Source organism: Neodiprion fabricii, chromosome 1, assembly GCF_021155785.1.
Source record: "Neodiprion fabricii isolate iyNeoFabr1 chromosome 1, iyNeoFabr1.1, whole genome shotgun sequence".
NCBI lineage: Eukaryota > Metazoa > Arthropoda > Insecta > Hymenoptera > Diprionidae > Neodiprion > Neodiprion fabricii.
The window spans coordinates 7637464-7658540 of NC_060239.1; the positions used below are offsets into that span (position 1 = coordinate 7637464).

The following is a 21077-nucleotide window of genomic DNA, read 5'->3' on the forward strand; positions in this document are numbered from 1 at the left end:
AATGCTATAATCAACAGATCAGGATATTAGGAGACTGTCGTTATAAGAGTGCATGCGATCAAATTTATTTTATAATGGAAATCGATACTTCAGATTATTATTACAGGTGAGATCAAGTATTACACCGGGCTTAGGTAACCACTCAAAACTTTATTAATTTAATAATATTAAAACACTAAAACTATATTAACTGGACAATAGTTTTATTATACAATGTGGTTTTTTTTTTTTTTTTTGGCTTGTTAATGTACATTTGCATATTGTATGAGTGGTTTTAAGACATGGAGATCAGGACGAGTTAAAATTCACGATTAGCAAGAATCAAGATTCAGTCTTTTTACTGTAGTGCATATCTTTCCTTGAAATATGTAATTTCTCAAACTCACGCGTGAAGAATATTTTATTCCTTTGAGTGTTAATGATCATCGGTATTAATTATACTTATTAGCGAGGCTAACATTTTGTTCAATTGCTGATTTTATTCGAAGGGCAAAACATGGAATTGTTCTGAAAATAATTTCAAGGTAACTGAATCTTCAACTTCTTAAACTGTCAAAGTTAACTGATCTCTAACGATCTCCATAATTTCTGTAACAATTTAGTATATATATATAGACGGTTCCGACTTTCATGTTGCATATATAATATTTTAAATATTTCCCTGATCCACAGATCGAAGATTATACATATTTGACTTCAAGCATTTATTCCAAATTTTTTTTTCTATTACTCGTATAATATTTATTTACACTATATCAGCATATATAATTTAGAATTGTTCGTACAATAATTGTGTACGATAGTTCGTATGTCATTCTCAACAGCAATAACTCTTTGTACCTATTATATGAACAGATACGTGTAGAATCTCCAACGCCTGGACGATTTATGTACAAATCTCCATAAAAATGTTGCGTCTTTTTTTTCACCAGAAACGAACGAACGCACGCCTGCATCTTTCGTAGTCATATGGAATAGGTCAAAACTATCAGTGTCGTGACATGAAACATATTAGGATAGAGATTCAATAAAATATAACATTAAAGTTTTCAATGGGCACTTTCACCGAATTCCTCGGTATAAGAGGTTTAAGATTTGTCGTTCAAGCCCGAGGGAGGAGAGAATAAAAAGAAAGGCAAATTCCAGGTCGCTGGACATCCTGGATTGTCCCGGACGTCGATAACACTGTACAACGAATCTCCTTCTGCTTCGGCTACATATGATAACTAACCATAATACTATATTTATGTAATTGCGATTTTCTTGCGAAAATTCATTTGTTGATATGTCTAACGAGTTGAGACGAGAGGATAGCTGGTCTGCAGGATGTTATTCTTCAGAATAATAAAACTGCAATTAATGCAATATCAATTTTTTAGGTGCAACGAATTTCAGTATACATATATATTATGTATTATACCGTAAATGAAATAGCAGTGCAGAAAAAACCTAAAATACAGATATAGCCGCAAGGAGTAAGTAAGTGATAATATATTTTGATATTATGCGTGTGAGTTTTTATCACGGGTAATACGTTCAACGTTATAATTGTAATATGCAATTTTTTATGTTGCAACTGCACACGCAAAGATTCTTCGGTATATAACTTTGATATACGAATTATAAGTATATATATTGCTTAATTATATAATATTCGTGATTAAACAATTTCTATACACGTAAAAACGACGGAACGTTTTAATAAATAATTTTTGTCTATTATTGCTCTGTATATACGTATAGAAATGCACGCGATTGGTGTCTGCCGAATTATAAGAATTCGAAGTATATTATTATTATACACATTTGCGTGGATATGTAGCATACATCGACTTTTCAATACTCTAATGATTGACGGTAAAATTCGGAGAAGGTTGACGGTGTAGCCGAAATTTAATTATTCAATGACATCGAATTATTCATTTGTTTTGTAATTAAATGTACTTCGAATTGTATATATATATATTATACACATTTGTTATAATTAATATGTGTGATTATATTGAACCAAATATACGTGATAAATTTAACAGCAAGCGTAACTCAACTCTTCTTAAAGCAAATAAATTCATTTTCAATTCTATCGATCAATTCCATCATTGTATTGCTCTAAGTGACATCTAATAAATATTATTTCCTCTACGGAGTGTTGATTTTGTTTTTAAATATAACTCATTTCGCTTTACGTCATTTCGAATCCTTGTATTATCACATTAAATGTTATTTTATCAATTTATATAATACTTTGTTTTCAGCTACCTAACAGTTTACTATACTAATTCATTATTACGTCTTTGGTATCTCTATAATATTCCACTTGTTAATTTTTTTTTTTCTTTATCATCGCGTATTAATTATGCACCGTTCGGAAAAAAATTGCACAATGCCAACTAAAAATTATCTTACAGGCTCAATGCAGCAAAATTTCTTTTTTATCGTCAAGCCTTTATCTAAAACTTTACTTGTTATCATAATTCTGTGATAACAACTTATATCCTCGACATTCTGCATATGAACTTTTCCCTTAAATATATCCTTAAAGATTCAAGCATAAGTGGATTCTCCGACCTATTCAAAATGCCACCCAAATATTTTCTCGAGACAACTTTCGTAGATTTGGCATTTCAGTCAATCTTAATGATTAATATGATGTAAAAGCTGTGGCAAGTGTAATAAAATAACGACGCGAAATTTGAAAAGATTATTATTCGGGATCGATAATTCGCTTGCACGAAAACTTCAGCGCGTTACAATTTATGCCTATAAGATTCTCTGAACCTAAGTAAAAAAAAAAAAATTAGATTTGTTGTGTTTGACCATCCTTATTTAAAAATTTTTTTAAATAAAAATTATGTAAAATTTGATCATATAATACTAGAGGTATATCAGGGGTATAACAATTATAATAATGATATAATTATTTCTCCTTTGGACTGAGATTCGCAGTCATATACTTACGCTGTACATGAGAATGTAATTTATCGGTGAGATGATACTATTGTTTGATCGAAAAAGTAACGAAGGCTTTGGCGACTAAAACACCGAGAATCAGGGATGCCGGTGAGTTTGCAAGAGGTGTTGTTGCCGCGTTGCAGAGATCGGTTGTACACGAGCAAAACGTTGTGTGAACGTCGTGCGTGCCGCTTCTTCCCACGCAATCTTTGTCGTCTCTAGGATCCTTTATGAAGCCGCAACCTCGTACGACCCGTATTTTTCCGTATACTATTAAAGGAAACACATGGATAGATGGATAGATAGATAGATACACCGAGAGAAATTTTTAATTTCGGTTACCGTTCAGTCCTGATACCAAACAGATATTCGATACCAAAATACGTTCGTTATATTGTAAGAAATTATTTAATGTGTTTTTCGACTTTGATAGATAACACAACAATTCGCAAATTATTATGAGAATACTTTGTATTGGATTTTTCACACCTGCAACTGATTGAAAGAAAGTCAAGTATAAAAATTTTGGTCGTCAGTTACATAATTTTTTTCTTTATCTTGTACCTTTCAGTACTCAAATTAAATTATAATGTTTATACATAATCATATGTAGTCGATAAAACCAACGACGAGAAATCATCTGCAAATAAATCTCCGAAGCAAATGTGACTGAATATTTCACATTTATCGATTATTTTCTGCAACGTTCGTCAGATTTTCATATTTTCCAAACAACCAAAAACATTATACAAGTATTAGGACTGTAGAATGAAAAGTGCATGATAGATAACGCTGCAAATTTGTATCCATGTAAATACAACTACATATATATAAATATACTTTCGCATAATTGCTAAACTATGAGTGGATACGTAAAAAATGTCATTACAGAGCGTTTCAACTTTCTCCCCAGTCTTCCCCAAATTGTTAAGTTTCTCTTTTAGCCATGCGATAACGCTGTTTTGCTGTACATAAAGCAATTTAAATGACTTCAGACGGGACTTTGTCCTTTTTCTATTTTCTTCATATACACGTAATTATATTCACTGCAAAATCCTTTAGCGAATAATCGAAACGAGCGATCATCAATATACTCTAATCTTCGTGTCTCCAGTATCAAACGTTATCCCGGTACGAAAACGGCGAAAAGTCATAAAAATACAACTCGACATCGACGATTGCTGTTAAAGGAAGAAAAACCGCACTGCAGACGTGCCTAGCCGTCGTTTCCGTGCCAACTATCACGAGGAACTGTCAATTGCTGACGAACTAGAAACTTACCGGTACATTATATGCAAAACTGTTATACATCGTAGCCGATATCCATTGGGACTCTGAACTCTTTATACGTATTACGTACATGTGTACACCCATCCACCCATTCATCCATTCGTCGATAGACAAATCAATTACCCGCAGACTAGACATCCGCAGTCTGCATCTGCAGTCTACTGGTACACTATACCTGGTGTATAAATGCGCCTTTATATCTCGCCGTTGAACTAGTGCAGTGCGATTAATCGATTAATCAGCAGCTTCGATTGAACGTTTTGCCGATTAATCGATAAATCGAGTTTTTCGATCAATTAATCGATTATTCAACGATTTCGGTTAGTCGTTTTTGCAATTAATCGATTAATCGAGGGTTTCAATTAATCGCGTTTTCGATTATTCGACTAATCGAAAAAACGATTACTCGAACATCTCAATTGATCGACTAATCGAAAAACCAATTAATAGAAACGGCCGATTCATCGCTTAATCGCACAACATTGCTCTGGACATGATACGCAAATCAAATCTCAAGCCACTCGTATTTGCTCAGTTTTACTCACTTCTTTGCGAGGTCTTTCTGCACAGAGTCGGATCGGCGTTCCCAAGGTGTTCGAGCCGCGGTTGAAAACTGCAGTTTACTGTGCCCAGGCTGTACGGATCAAAGGGATCGCCGCATCTAGGATCGTACTCGCTGTTGCACTGGTAGCAGACAATCGCATCCCCTGGAATTTTCGTAATTTAAAGATAATTATATACGGCGATGAAAAATCGATAAGGTACCTAAAAAAAAGGAACGGTTGCGAGGTCGATGAAATCATGTAATGCGGTCTTTAAAATTTCTGTAATGCAAAAGTAGCAAATTTTTTTCTCCCAACTAATTCGCATCGTTTTGATTCCGGAGCGGACCTGCAGAAAATATTTCACTATTTTTACTATTTTTGTACAAAAAATTATCCGTTTGTCCAAGAACAGAGGGAAAGTTGAACGGTGCGGATTCTACCAACATTGAAAGGGGTTGAATAAGAATTTCATGTTAATATGCCTGAACGCCGTTTTCGGAGTAGTTGGAGAATTAGTATGTGTAAAACAATATGCGTGTAGGTTTCCAGATACTTAATTGCAACTAGTGTATTTTAACTTTTAACGAAGTTGTACCTAAGCAATTGAATATAATCATTTGATAAGTACTCAATCAAAGTTATTTCACAATAAAATGGATATAAAGTACGGGTTTTTGGCCAACCAGCCTCCTCAAGGAAGTAGAGAAAACACTTTTAACAGGAGAACATATTAGATAGACTAATAAAGGGTTATTAATCAGGGAAACTTCCGTTTTTGTTAATTGTTCTCTCATCTGAAATTTATAATCTTCGCAAACCAAATCATTCGCAACGATGTATCAGCCCGTCATCTCGTGTACGTACACAGTATACACTATACAAATATTAGTTGAAAAACAATAATTTGCGATTTTCCACCACGCAACCCCTAAACAGTTTGCTTCGATTAAAATAAAGGTTCTGTCAAAATATGAGCGTTTCATGTTATGTGAAAGATCGCGCTCGGTTGATTTTTCACTTTTATGCATCTTTTTTAAACTTACAAAGTATCGCTAGTAAAAATATTTTTTTATAGCTTACATCAATCATATCATCGATTTACGTGACAAACAACACCCACACTTTATGACGTGTTTAGTTGATGTTTGAGGACTGTATCTGACGATTTTTTCATTATTAATTCAGTTTCATAAGATAGTTATAATTTAATATGAACTTTTAATTTAGGAGAATAAGATTCCCGGATGATATATCGATGCGTTATGGATCGTTATCTTTGGGTGAACATAAATCCCAGGAAAGAAATAATAATTGAAGTGCTACAACGTTTTTCTTCACAAATTCAAAAAAATGCGAAAAGAAAGTGAAAAATCAAACGAGCACGATCTTTCATGTAACGTAAAACGCTCATATTTTCACAGAATCTTTCTTTTAACCTGAACAAACTTTACAGGGGGTGCCACGGTGGAAAATCGTTAATTATTTATTTCTAAAACACCCTAGTACGCATGCAAGGATTGCAGGCTGCAAAGTGGGTCGGTATACCCTCCACTACACGCTTCGATAGTCAGTCGCACGTGTATAAAATATACGAATGTCATGCTTATCGACATCATAAGCGTATAACTGTAAAGGAAGGAATTCCTTACACACAACAATCAAGTCACTGCATACATAATCACCAGGTAATAAAAATTCGCTGTGCGAATATAAATATGTTCGTTATCGATAGATACTAGAATAATTAACGTTGAATTTCGTAAAAGTCTGATATTGATTATAATATGCGTAGTTTTGTACATCAACAGCCCTTTTTCCGGGTGAATTATCCCTAGTTTTATACCGTTTTACAACCCACGCTCAATACTGTGCAAGCATCAAACAGCGGTCACGATGCACGATATGTAGGATACACGCGTGTGACATACAGACTACAGTAGGTTACACAGTTATTCGCGAATCTATGTTACGCACATGCATATATGAGTAAACACATATGTATATCTATACACAAATATGGTTAGTTACGTGACCTATCGAAACGATACATCGCGATATTTGTCTTACTTTGCGATTTTACAGTTTGAGCTGATTACTAATTCGTGTGCCGCGTACATATTTTTTTTTTTTTTTCAACACACATGGCGACTAAACACTCTCGCGTCTCTTGATATTTAAAAATATGCGTACGGCACAACCGCTATTACGGATTCTTTTACACACGACGTGTGCGTTACACATTTTTTATTTAACATTACTTTATTTTCAATTTATTGCACGAAATTTCTCCTTTCAAATAATTTGCACGATCGTAAAGATTGTTTAATGCACATTTCTACTGATATCAATGTCAACATTTTTTTTATTAGTTACGTATTCGCAGATAACACGTTGTATATTTGGAATTTCATGTTGTTACGTACAAAATTTCGCGCAACGTGTTGAAAAATCCACCATTCCTTTCGCACATACTTATAATACGGTCCGTTTATCATGCTTTCGCGTAAAATTTGCATCGACTGGTATTCGTAACACAGTTTGCGTGAATTTGTAATTTTTTTTCAAATCTTTGCGCGGTTTTGGAACAATCTCATGTATAATTTTCATGAAAGAAAGATTATCGACTTGAATCTTCAAGATCTTAGGCTGTAAAAATATTCAACAGTGTTTGCAGAGTAGGATCTTGAAAATTGGAAAGAAAATAATTTACGTTTCCTTTTACTTCACGGCTTTGATATAATTCTGTATAAATCGCTGTATTGCACGAAATTGTAAGAGACATTTTGTCAGTTTGACAAAAATGTGTTCCGATAAATGATTCGCCAGAGAGATGTAAAGTTACATAATTGTATAGAAAAATAAAAGCCGCAGCACGATTTAAAGATGCCGATGTAACCAGTTGACATTTCCCAGCGACATTTGAACGCACCTAAAACAAGACCTTCGATCCTGCATCGGGAGACTAGCTGTGAGAAATGAAATCGGTTCGTTTATCGTAAGGTTTTGGTCCCAGATCCAAACTGCCGTACTAACCAAAGAAATTATTGTACGTGACATCAAAGAAGTATAATAGTTGAATAGAACTGCTCGAATGAATAGATATATAATAAAATAATATATAATTACATTTTCTCAGATAAACAATTACCGGGTATTTTATTATTTTTATTATATTAGTATTATATATATGATGATTCTATGGTTATAAAATTAAATAAAACGCATAAATGTGTATTTTTACCGATTATTCACTCTTGAAGTAGCACCGACGGAACTTATAATTGTTTGGTAATTTTGACAGATGATTTTTTACAATTTTCACACAGTTTTAACAACAATATACGGTCGAACGAAGGCAAAGTCATGCAGTTGGCGTAAGATATTCACTCACGAGCTATTTCGTGCAACATGCAGCAATTGATTTAAACCGTGTACAACATGAATTTTTCTATAAACGATGTACTTTACGTGCATAAATTTTTAAGTTCATTGCTCGTAAGGCATTACCAACATTACGAAAGGATTGGTCAGTCATACGTTGAATATAGATCGTCACATTTTCCCAGTTGAGTTCAGACCAGACGTTGCTTGCGTATAACATATGGATGTGTCTACACGTAATATATGTGCTTAAAAACGTCTTTGGCTTCTTTACTTTTGTCATTTTTTATTCTATCTCTTCTTCCGCGCTTCTAGAAATAGCTTTACGTCCTTACGGAGGTTGCTTCACCAGCAATCGATACTTTTTACTAATTTTATCACGAGGTTAGTTACAACTTTTGTATTTGTCAAGTTATTATATTCGTAAGCTACCAAATTTCTGTAAAAATAAAACAATAGAAAATACTGGAATTATGAACGAAATGAAATTCAGATTTCGATACACAATTTTCAATCGTTCCAAAATAGTTGAAAATCTGATAAATCTATTCGGTTTCAGACTACAATTGATCATTTTACTGAGAAGACTATTTTCTACAAAGTCATTGGAATAGATTTATTTTTTTCGATAGTAAATTAAACATTGATAACAACGCCAACATGAAAAAATGTTTCAGTGAAATTTTAAAATTTTCCGTCTAGATTCTTAACCATTGCAAAACGATTTGAAATTAAACATCGATATTGAAATTTTTGTTTGTAATTTCATTCATACATTTGAATTTTGCATTTTTAAATTATTCTTCGTAGCTTACGAACATTATGTAATTCAATAACTATTCCGTAATAAAATTCTTTAAAAAATTAACGATTTTTGGCTAATAAATCTCCTTTAACGTCGTTATAAGTTTTCGCGTTTGCCGACTACGTAACAAAGGGCCGATTGTAAGAATTGTCACACGTAACACGACTTTCGGCTCGGTTAGCTGGCCCACTTTGTTCCTTTCGCACTTACGTAGGTGCAATACTTATTTTTATTGGACAGTTGTCCCTCCCTTGTTAGCGAGGATTTTGGAACACATCATTTTTCGCCCAGTGAACCGACCGACGATGTCTCCCCCTCGTTATAGATACGTGAAATTAACTTGTTCAGCATTGCGTGAAAATGACAACGTTATGAAATATTGGTCAAATATTTTTTTTTTTGACCCGCGCTTTGTTTCGAGTCACGACACATTTTTACGATCTGAGAACGGAACGTATTATACATTAAGATAAATCTCTGTGAATAGTTTTCACGCACCTGTGGCGCATATTGAATAAGGCGAAGATAATAATATAGTACAACAATATATATTGGACAGATTTTGTGTTTAATAATAATTATGCAACGTGGAACGAGTATAAGCACATACACAGCCGTTGAGAAACGATGTATAACATACGTACGTACATCCATAAATTCCGTGTATCTATGTGTCGACTGCATCGTATTTGGGCATATGAACGCGGTGAGAATGTAAATTCGCTAATTCAACTTATACAGCATGTAAGAATTCATCAAGGTTGAGCCTTGTTGCGTATTCACTCAAGAGTTTGAGGAGAGAGATCGGTTATATGGGTAAATCCAAAACTTTTAGCTTCTAGCGAAGCACGAAGAAATTAAGAATATTTCTTAAGATAGCGTTGATACATACTTGTAGATTTTTTTTTTTTTTTTGTTTTGTCAGTTCTACGTAGTATCGGAAACGTATTTGCATAATTAAATCTAGCAGAATATATGTGTTATATATGTATATATATTATGTATTTAGTAAAGTTATAGAAAACTTTGCAAGAGAAGAAATTGTCGAAATCGTAGGCGAGAATTAAAAAAAATATTTTTCAACCTTTATTGATATTCTACGATCGCTCTTCCAGTTTTTATTTAAATATAATATGTTTGTCTTGCTCGTCCATGTGCCAAAACAATAACCCACTTTTCCTCGCGTGTGTTAATTTGAATGAAAAAAAAATATATAAATTATTCAGCTACAGGAATGCGAGTATGGATTTTAGAAAGTTTTTCATTTTCGTAAAGTTATTCATTTAACACGTACGCCTTCTGATGTATCGATAAGTGATAAATGCTGTCATAATATTGTTGGTTGGAAGATGGATTTTTCGCGAGTTAACTGTCCCGTCAATAGTGTTCACGTGGTAACAACGCAAAAATTATTATAAGAAGCGTAAGCTGTGTATGAAAATCAGCTTTAACAACGGCAGATGAAAAATTTACATTTTCGGTATTGTAAACTAGAGTATTTCGTATGTATCGAGTGAATAAAATAGGGGCGCCACAAATCTACGTACGTATCAAATATAGATCATGATCTTGTTAGCAATATTGTTATATTTCAATTAATGCAATACGAACATATTCTAATAGCATTTACGGTATCTTATTTCATTTTGGTGAACGATTCGTGTATTATCGCGAACTATAATATATTACTATTGATATAAACAAATTGATTGAAAAATAAAACCATGAGAGAAAATCACGTTAAGCAAATCTGTGCAACTATATGTAACAAAAAAAAGAGAAACAATTAACACTACGAAGAAACTTTGGCTCTCAAATTTCAAAAAGTGTCAATTGATACACGTTGAATATAATGCATTCCACCGAATTACAGTCAAGATACGGGTACAATATTTATCATCTGTGACAGTAGTCGGTATCGTACGTCGTGCATGCATCGATGTGCTGATTGCGAGACAAGATGATAAACACGAGCTTGATTCGACACGATTCCCTGGCATTCGCATGGAATAAGGGTGAATCCGCATCGCGAATTGTGGCAAGACCATCACGGAAAATGAAGAAACTGATATCGGGGAGTACAAGAAGTCGTTATTATCATAAGGAGAAACACCTCCTCGCAAATGTTGAAAGTGCCTTCCCTGCAGGGGGAAAAGTGGGTCGCTCGATATCCCCGACGGGGAAAGACCATGGAGCTTGCAGCCACCGGGAGGCTGCCGACTAACTGTACATATAGGGAAAATTTGGAAATTCGAGAACCGGAAAATCGCCTGACGAGCCCGCTTTCGATTCGGTCTCCCCGAGTTTTCGCTTTCGCTTGCCCGACGAACATCGAGCGAAACTTCCCCAGACAAACGCCGTGTGCGTAACGTGAAGAAGCGCGGAGAGAATTATGGAAACAATGATTAGAGTTGTGAGATTGAAGTTAGTAATATTATTGCAATGACGTGTTGTGAAATCGTAGTTTTCGCGATATTACAAGAATTGCCTCAAATTCAGCGAACGATAATAAGGTAAAATTTCATACTCGTACTTCAAAAACTTGACTCGTTCAAAGTAATTCTGAAATTGCAAAACAGTGATTTTTTTTTTTTATAATGCTTCGTTTATACCTCAACGTCACCATTTTTAACATGGTGATATTCACTGTTGAAAATGATTGTTGATCTACTAGACATTTACTGTACAAAAGATGGTCAATTTACGAAATCAGATTATAGATTTGTAATTCGGTGTAGCGACGTAAATAAGATTTTGGATTTTACTAAAATTTATAGGAGAAACACAAGGCGGTAATTTGAATAAACAGTAAATGTACGGTGAATTTACTGTTCCGTATCCGAATAAAGCTTTCAATACAGCGTAGGGAGTTCCATGTGAGAATTTTTAACAGTGATGTTCTGTTGTTGAAAAAATACATTCCATTTGGTGAAAATGAATATTAATTTTTGCATTGACCTTTGAAAAACGATAACATGATTTTTCATCTTATCTTCGCTACCGCGTACTTTTTCAATCATCACCGCCCTGAGAACGAGCCACAATACAAATCGTATCGACAATTTGTGTAAAAGCAATTTCTTTTTCCTTGTAAAAATTAAATCGACTTGTGCTAAATTCCTCATATCTATTTTAGAACTGATTTAGCAGCTATACATCGAATAGTTGCTAACCTCCGCTCTCTCCTCCTCATGTAACCGAAGCCCTACCTCGGCCTACGGTACGGTGGATTTTCTACGACTTCCCGAGAGCTGCTTAGAGATATCTGCTTCCAAGCTCTGCATCCTACCCCTAATCCCCTTTCCCATTCCCCATTCCCCACCCCATTTGCACCCTAGTTATCGCGACCCGCGCTTTCACCCACATTCCAACCGTACGTCCGTCTCATCCTTGTCGTGCTTAATTCACTTTAAAGTGCACTTTGTCAATTCAACAATTGCAAAATAATGCTCGACCGTATAAATGAAAACAAGATTCTGCCCGCATTCGTTTGGAATCGCATTTTCTTCATTAGGTCAAAAACAAAATAATAATAATAATTTTGCCACGAAATACTTGTACGAAAGTGATTGAATTTACATCGATCAATTATCGACAGTCAATCGCAGTATTCGGGCAAACAAAAAAAAAAAAAAAAAGTATGTTATCTCGTCGTTCAGGATTGCACGACAAACAATTTATTATGAATAAACGAGGGAATCGGAGAAGGACGATAATCACTTTCGTGCACTTACCGTGTTGAAAGAGGCTAAAAAAGAGGATGCAGGCGATAACGGCGGTGGTTGGCAAGAGTCTGCGAAGAGTGATCATCATGATCGAATCACCGGACCATGTGCTTGGCGAAACGTCAAGTCGATCAGGGATTCGACTTTATACCCTTGGCGTCAGAACGATCACAATTAATGTTTACACGACGGTTATATTTTGTTTATTTTATTATTCCGATAGATTTAGTGCAGATATGTGTAAGTCGGTATACGTATACGGCAAATGCGGATTACTTCTAGGTTTCTTTTTTGAAACAGCGAACAGGTGACAAGTTTGTCAACTCAATAACGATCCGAGGGGTGAACGGGCCGCGAGATCACGGACACAATTTAATTGATGACCTGCACTCCGAGACTCTGTAAACGAGGGTGAGCCGTGGGACCGGGATCTGCACGCCTCAATCAACGTACCACCCGGCAGAGCTACCCTGACCCTTCGCCGTTTCGTTCCGTTCTGTCCTGTCTTTACGGAATTATTGCCGTAGCGGGTATCCTTCACGCCGGCGTCGCGACGCCCGGGGAAGAGGCGTTGGGAGGGGAAGGGTGGGTGAGGGTATGGGGGGGGGGGGGCGAGGTGAAAGGGGACGAAGAGGCACCGTCATCCCTTAACGGGCGCCACGTTATCGCAGAGCGTATTTTCAGTTATTTGCTGTTTGTTGAAAAAACTGTCTCCGTATATCCGGGATTTGATTGGCTGAGAAATCGTTGGAGAAGATGTTAGTTTGGAATGAAAAAGATAAGGAAAAAAACAACAAAACAAAAGTGTTCTTATAGTTTAATATATAGATATTGATGTAGCGATGTGATATTGTTACTTCAGTTCTAATGTTCTTTTTTTCTCACTTTCTTTTAATCGAATATTCATTCGATTGACAGATACGTAACGAGCCTTTAACAATTTAAAGTTGTTAAACATATTTCGACATTCTCAAACGTATAAACTGTGAAAATTTGACAATTTCAGAGATATTTGTAATTTGAAAACAATTTACATATTTCAAGCTATGGATGTGACGTTTAAAAATGGAGAACATAAATAAATAAGTGGGAAAAATTTAGTAGCCTGCAAGAACCTGTCTTCAGTTTTCCTTGCAGTTGCGTACTTATAATTCAGTTACTCGTAGGTCAATAAATAATCAAACTTGTTCAAACAAATATTTGTATTTTCACAAATAACTCAACAAGTGGTTTACCGATTAAAAAAAAGAATGATTTTTGCTCAAATCTGACTTTGTCGATTTATCGAACATATTGATCGTATAGCGTAGTTCTGATCAAATTTTAACACCTTCCTAATCACAGTATAATTAATATTTAACGCTATATTATAGGACGCATCGTTATCAATCAAACAGATGATGATCAGACCTCCTAATCGTTCATCTATTTTTTTACCCCGACATGTCAATGGTGTAAAAATAGGTCGAACTACAATCTCACGATCAGAGACCGAGGTTGCTATTAGCAACGTTATTATAACGAAAAACATTGGAGAAAAAATCACACCTTTATTAATTTTACAATCATTTTGAAAGAACTGACATTTCGAAATACGAGTGTGTTTTGTTTTATTACGTTTTACTGAATTTCAAACAATTCAAGACCCGCGAAATAACGGTTTTTCCTCAACATGAATCGTTACGATAACGTTATTAGCGGTAATACGGCAATCGGAGCATAATCAAGCGTAAAGTCCGATGCTTACAGTATTATTAGGGTGGTTAATATTTAAACTTTGTTCTTTTAAGTTGTCACTCGACAAATTTGTGATAAATACTGAAAAAAACTGTCGAAAAACCTGGAGGAGGTAGGAAAATGTATGGAAGTCGCAACCAATTACTGAAGTATTGTTTTATTTTTTTCACGGTTACACCTTACGGACTTATATATGTATATAAGTCAGTAATTGGTAGCGACCTCCATACATTTTCCCATATATATATATATATCGGTTTATTTTTTCTTGTATTTTGGTGCAATTAATCCTTCATCAATCAACAGCAAACTGCGCCTATCAATTCCGCAGTTGGCTCTTCTCGTCTTTTATCCGAAAGATTAATCGTTTCGGAGAAGTTTGAATAAGAGTTTTTGTTACCGAAAGAGGAGTATTACATCATCTTAATGTCCCTGTTTCGTTTTCAGTACTGATTTTTATGAACATTGATTAATTGTAGCGCAATACGAAATAAATAAACTGTGACATATGTACATATATGTATAAGTCCGTATGGAGTACACATAGAAATAAATAAAAAATATCTCAATAATTGGTAGCGAACTCTAAATATTTTCCTACCACCTCCAGGTTTCACGACAATTTTTCTTCCGCTATTCGTAACAAATTTTTCGAGGAACACCTTAAAAAAAAAGAGAGTTTTAAAATGAACCACCTTGAGCATTATATTGAGAATTTCGAATTACTCAAAATGCTTTACGAGCGGTTCAATTAACGTAAGAATAAACCGAATAAACAAACTCATACTCACTCAAGTCTCATCGCCAAAAAATTGTTTTCTTTAGTCGGCAAATAGACTGGAAAACTAATATGGAAAGCGCAACGTTCGACGTTGATTGCGGTCATTTTCAACCACGTGGGAGGGGCGAGATACGGCCGTTCAGCAATATTCGTCAGAGAATTGAAGGGTTGCGCGATACCGATAAGAATTCGCCGATCCGCGGTGTTCGACACTCGTCTGCGGAATGAAACGCACATGGCAGCAGCCAGGTTTAAAATTCCAGCTGTAAGACGCGATAGCTCGAAGCGCGTCGATCGTCGAGCGTCGACTGCTGTCAAAGTGGTCGAGCGAACCTAACCTAAAATTTGAAGTTTAGTAGACCCGTTGCGCTCGCTGGTTTATAGCACCTCTCAATTGTCGTTAACAGTCTCTGTGAGTGGAGAAAAGCAAGTGGATAAGCGTCGCAGACTCGGAATAAGATGAATTTACCTCGCGTGCTTATCGCCAGCACGGCAAGCGGAAAGGCCGATGAAATAGCCAGAGGTACGTGTACAGCCTTCCCAGCTTTGGTAAACAACGATTCGGGGGATGAGCAGCTACTTGTAAGCAATTACTCGGTAATATCATCAACGGTATATTCCGCAGATATCGGGGCTAAGGAACTCGACACCGAGGATGACGCTGTCAACTACTACCTCTGGGACATCGAGAACAAATATTACAAGGCGCAGGTTATGCTCTGCACCACCGACAACCCTCTTGTCAAAATTGACTCCGAATCTGTCGAGGCGTTAATCATTTACTACGACGGTCGACTTGTAAGTCGTACTTATACGAGAGCTTTTTTTTTTAAATTCTTACGTGTCGCTGATGCTGACTGTACTCGCGTTTAACAATGATCTAAAGTGTTCCTTTCAACTTTCTTGCATTATTTGCATCAGGAGAACGGAACAAATGCGCTGGACGAATGGGCTCCGCTGATCAGTTCACTTTCCGAGGCTGAAGTACAAATACTCGCTTGGGATTCGACGATCCAAAGAGGAAATGTTGAACGAGGTAAGTTTGGCAACTTGAGAGTTGTCTGAAAATGATGAATTGAAAAGTACTCATAGTTTGAAAACTTCATTTATTCAGTCTTTTTGGAAGTGAAAAATAAATTCAATTTTCATTACGTCATCGTTACTAACTTCCATCTTGTAAGTTTGTAGCGACAAATTGATCCCTGAGTTAATCATGTTATTCTACCAGTCCTGGAGTGGTGCGCACAGTACAAATTTGAACTCGTCGACTTCAATCGCCCGGAGGCAGTGGAAAATCAAGATGATTCGGAAGATGAAAACGAGAAGCACGGCATTGACAGAATCGTCGAAGCTCTTCATGCTCATACTTGGCCCAACATGGATCTCAAAGGTATAACTGCTGTATCAACGATGTTTTTTCTCATACGTTGAGTCGTTGAAAAAAATCAGTTTTGTACAAAGTATGCGATCCACCCGTGAACTATCTTTAAAGAAAAAAAAGCATGCTGCACTTGTTTAATAATAGAGACGGTATTTTTGACAGGCTGTTCAACGCTACCAGAAAGCGGATGCATCGATATAGCGGAAGTTGACGAACAGTTACAGGGTGTTCATTTGAACGGGATTCACAGTATGTCCCAGGGTTTGCAGTTAGAGCACATGCTGGGTGAGAATAATTGACCTAAGATGAAGAGTTCGCTGTCTTATAAGTGAGAGTAAATATCGAGCAACGAATTTAAATAAACGACATGCCTATTTGAACAAAACTTGCAGAGGGTATGATGGGAGGCGAGAACGCAGATTTCGGCGAACTGTTTGGTCAGTTACTCGCGATGAAGGAGCACGCGGCTACTTTGCCGGAGAATCAGAGGCGGGCAGCGGCGGAGGAACTGGTAACAGCATTCTGGAAAGCGATGGGCGGAGATCCGGAGGAGATAGACGGTCTGGACCAGTGAAGAAGGTATCATTATGTAAACGAAGACGCGTTGTACATGTATTATGTATATGTTGAATATGGTAAATAAATATATAAGCATAGTCATATTTTTGTGTTCTAAATCAAATCTCTCCTATGCCAACGCGGCCGCACATCAGGATCCGCAGTATTATCCCCACACCATGTACCGGATGTGAAGCTGTAGTTGAATTCCTCGGCGTCGATTGCTCATCCGTTAACCTTGAACGTGAACTCGAACTGGGCTTCGCCGCAACACTTGATACTCGACGAATTCGGATTTGTCAGAGACGAGTGTTGTTTTTTTTTTTTTATTTTTTTCTTTTTTGTTCTAACTGACTTCCAAGTTTAGTCTTCTCTCGTCCTATATCGTACATTAATTTTAATATTGTACACGGTTTCCGATAGCAACAGAGCCGTTTGAAGAATTTAATTTGATTATTCGATGACCCGTGTTTACCGATTACACGTATATAGCTGTAATAAATACCGATGCTCGGTTTTGTGCCTTTTTTACCGTTATGAAAACATTAACGCTAATCAGTGACGCAGTGCTGATTTACCAAAATTATTCAATCGAAGCTGTCCGCTAAGGTGATAATTATTCAACTTTACGTATGATATTGAACTGCATTCCCCTAAAAACGAACCATTAGATATTATTTAATTAGAAGTGTGAACTCCCACTGAGTAAATTTATCTCCAGAATAATCAAAAAATGTGACGCAATTGCTATCGATTTGGAAGGTCAGGAGAGATCATAATCTTTTCGACGTTTTCGTACCTTCTCTTATCTGGTTAGGACAGAATTTATTTGAAGACATTTTCAACTGTGCATAATTTTCGGCTAAAGTGCTAGTAGTAGAGTTGGTCGAATGTGGCAAACGAGTCGAGGCAATGAAATTAATGAGTTTTTGCTTTATTTTACCTTACGACGATCTTTCTAGGAATATCCTATTACGAAACCGATAACGTAACAACATCTTTTTTCCTGTAGGATTTGAAATAAATTTAAAATTGAGACGTAGATCGTGAGACATGCGCGTCTACACGCAAATCAGTTTCGTTATAAGCTTATTGTCAGTCGTTTTTGCGGGACATCATCAGAGATGATATCACATCTAACAATAAGCTATTCTCGTCGTTATTCTAATCGGCTTTATACAGTATTCGATGACTGGTTAGTCCTGTAAATGATCTTAGATTTGAAATAAAATCCCAAGTATTCCCAATCGTGGCCATATTAATTTTACATCGGCGTAAAGCGATTCAAAACGTAAAATATTTTAAAAACATATTTTTTTAATAACTCTTACGGCTAAGTTTTGAGCTCAACATTTTACCTTTTACTCACAGTTTCAAATATCACGCTACCTACATCAATTTACAATTTCGGAGAGACTTTATATTGCTTTTTGCAAAAGAGATTACAAGTATTCGAGGTGTGTATATTAATTATACGCGATTGTATGGCATTTAAGCTTGAAATCATTATACGCGTCACCGCGTTCCAAAAATGTTTAACATTACTTTCCCCTCTGTATGCGACGAGATGAGAAAAATAAAGAGTTTCTCTTTTGCGGATCTTTCCAGCATCGGTCTCAGGTGTAGGTACGATAAGTTAATGGGTGCGCTTTTTGTGCGGACAGTCTTATTTATTGTAATACCCATAGAAAAAAATCCCCTATTTTGAATAAAGCGATAAACGATTTTCCCCGTGAACGTAGATAGAATTTATCGAACGTCAATGATTACGACGACATTTTTCCACACCTTGAGCATTATTTCTATGTGTCGTAACATCGCATTGAGCGAGCGTGCGTTATAGCCATCACCTGCTGCCGGCTTGCAGACGAAAGTCGTTATTTTATCGCGCTCGTAAAATTAGGATTCATCGCGTGAACCACGGCTATTTTCGTAAATTTTATTTATTCTGCTACAATAAGAAATCTTGAAACTATAGTGGGTTTGACGAAGAGACTCCGCAGTTTCCGCTTCTCGCAGAAATACGCCATTACGATTTAGAGAGTTAAGGTACGTGTACCGGTTATTGACCTCTTTTTGTTCCATCTGTTTGATCCTTAGTTCTTGAATAAAAAAAAAAAATTATTTCTAGCGTCTAACTCTCTAGCAATTGGTTTTAATCCTCGAGAAATTCACAATTTGTGCCGTAAATTTGTAATTTTGAAAAATACAAGGGTCAACAATTGGTTCTAAACGTCTCGTTAATTGGTACACTTACCACACCCGATCCGGGTAAATAAATCGAGGGGCCTTGAAAATTGGTAAAATCTCGAACCAACTCGAGGCAAAAATCGCAATTTCTTGGACTTTAAGATTCCGAGCGGTGTTCGAGAGTTGCGGTCGTCGTATTAAAATCCGTGGAACTGGACACTGATGTCCAGTAAAATCCCGCCCAGAGGAGAGAGACAGGTTCGGTGATCGTAGGCGTGCGTTGGTTGAATACCGATATGTTTGCTTAGCTTGAAAATTCCTTGAAAGAAACCTTGCGCCAAGAATTCGAAAGGAAGATCTTGTCTCGTGTATTATACCTCTTGCCTGCCCGAGTGAAGTCTCGCATGATTATATGTAAAAACGCTGGACACGCGGCAAGCAGCTTCCGCGGATGATGATTCAGCCCCTTCTAATTCTCTCTCTTTTTCTCTCTCGTATAAATTTTCTCTTTATCCGTGGTATGTCAGCTGGGTAAATGACACGCGGAAACATAAGTACGTATACGTGCACAGACCTCATGGTTTACTCGTACCTGTAGCAAGTGTAGGTATGTAGGTATGTAGGTGCTTACCTAATAGAAAAACAGGAGTCTTCGGAAAGAAGAAATTTCCGGGCGTTTGTTGTAGCAGAAAAATTATGCTTGGTACCATCTTGTTACTCGTGATCGATGAAAAGCAACGGATTTATTGTATACAGATTAGAAACACGCGGGATAAAATAATCGCAGACTGTTATCGACATTTTTACCGCGAGGAATAAAAGTACATATTATACGATGTATATCATAATCGTGAAATTTTTAGGAAAAAAGATACCTATTGTTTTGCACTGTATGTGAAAATAACAGTCTATGTACATAATAACACGGATACACCGTCCACAATTGGTAATTTTTTCAACACCCCGTATATGCCACTTGTGCAGGCTTTTACTCCGCGACGAGAGATATGAGAACATGTCCTCCTTTTCTTTCAACTGTATGAAAGAGATATCCTTATAGTTTTTTTTTTTTTTTATCCAGGATTAACGAGTTATTTCTTTAATCATCAATTTATTCGAGCATGAGCAGGAATGAACCCTTTGTGGCACAGCGTCTCATAGATGAAAGATCTTTTCTGAATCGGTTATTCAAGGTTCATATTCAATTTTTGAGATATCGCTGTAATTTTGTTTTTTTACGTAATTGGAATGATAAGATGTCGATGTTGATGTTTTAGGAAGGATTTTGATGATTCCGCGATTATAGTTTAGCGCTATAAGTGTGAACAAAGTGTTGCAAGCACCTATTTTTACAGAATAAATGTAATCTTGGGAATGTTATGGTGACTAGAAAAGCGGAATTCGGTAATCTTGGATTTTTGGAGTCGTTAAAACCAAATCCAACGTCAAATATTCAAGATTCAAAATAGCGGATCGAATATGGCGAATTTGAAATCATAAAAATAGATCTTACGAGCTCATTTAACATCCGTATTTTTCAATTTTGCAAATTTCGCACATCTGATCCTATTTTCGAAATCAGCGACCTCGAGAATCTTTATATACCCAGTTTCAAGGAATTTGACTGCAAGGAATAATATTTTATATACCTACTATAATTTATTTACATACACGGCATAGCGGCAAAATTCCTTTCTTCCGCATTCTCCAAAATCGATTATAACCATATATT

General features: G+C 36.1%; 2 protein-coding genes across 3 annotated transcripts in view; one reads left to right on the forward strand and one right to left on the reverse strand.

The window, feature by feature from the left end:
- Positions 1 to 130: 130 nt before the first annotated feature.
- The window catches only part of LOC124181812, a 151064-nt gene continuing 130117 nt past the window's right edge, over positions 131 to 21077 (reverse strand). The window contains exons 1-3 of one of the 2 annotated variants that reach the window (XM_046568602.1): positions 12708 to 13206; positions 4788 to 4949; positions 131 to 3222 (exon numbers count right to left, since the gene is read on the reverse strand). In XM_046568602.1, coding sequence (XP_046424558.1) covers positions 2996 to 3222; positions 4788 to 4949; positions 12708 to 12786 — 468 coding nt within the window. In that variant the 5' untranslated portion in view covers positions 12787 to 13206 and the 3' untranslated portion in view covers positions 131 to 2995. Of the gene's footprint in view, positions 3223 to 4787; positions 4950 to 12707; positions 13207 to 21077 lie in introns of those variants that run through there. The other variant, XM_046568603.1, reaches the window with a different exon arrangement.
- LOC124181796 (alpha- and gamma-adaptin-binding protein p34-like) lies at positions 15507 to 17257 on the forward strand. The gene is made up of 6 exons (XM_046568601.1): positions 15507 to 15739; positions 15842 to 16014; positions 16138 to 16252; positions 16445 to 16606; positions 16760 to 16882; positions 16990 to 17257. Exons 1-6 carry the CDS (start codon positions 15676 to 15678, stop codon positions 17169 to 17171), a joined length of 819 nt encoding a protein of 272 aa, XP_046424557.1. The 5' UTR covers positions 15507 to 15675; the 3' UTR covers positions 17172 to 17257.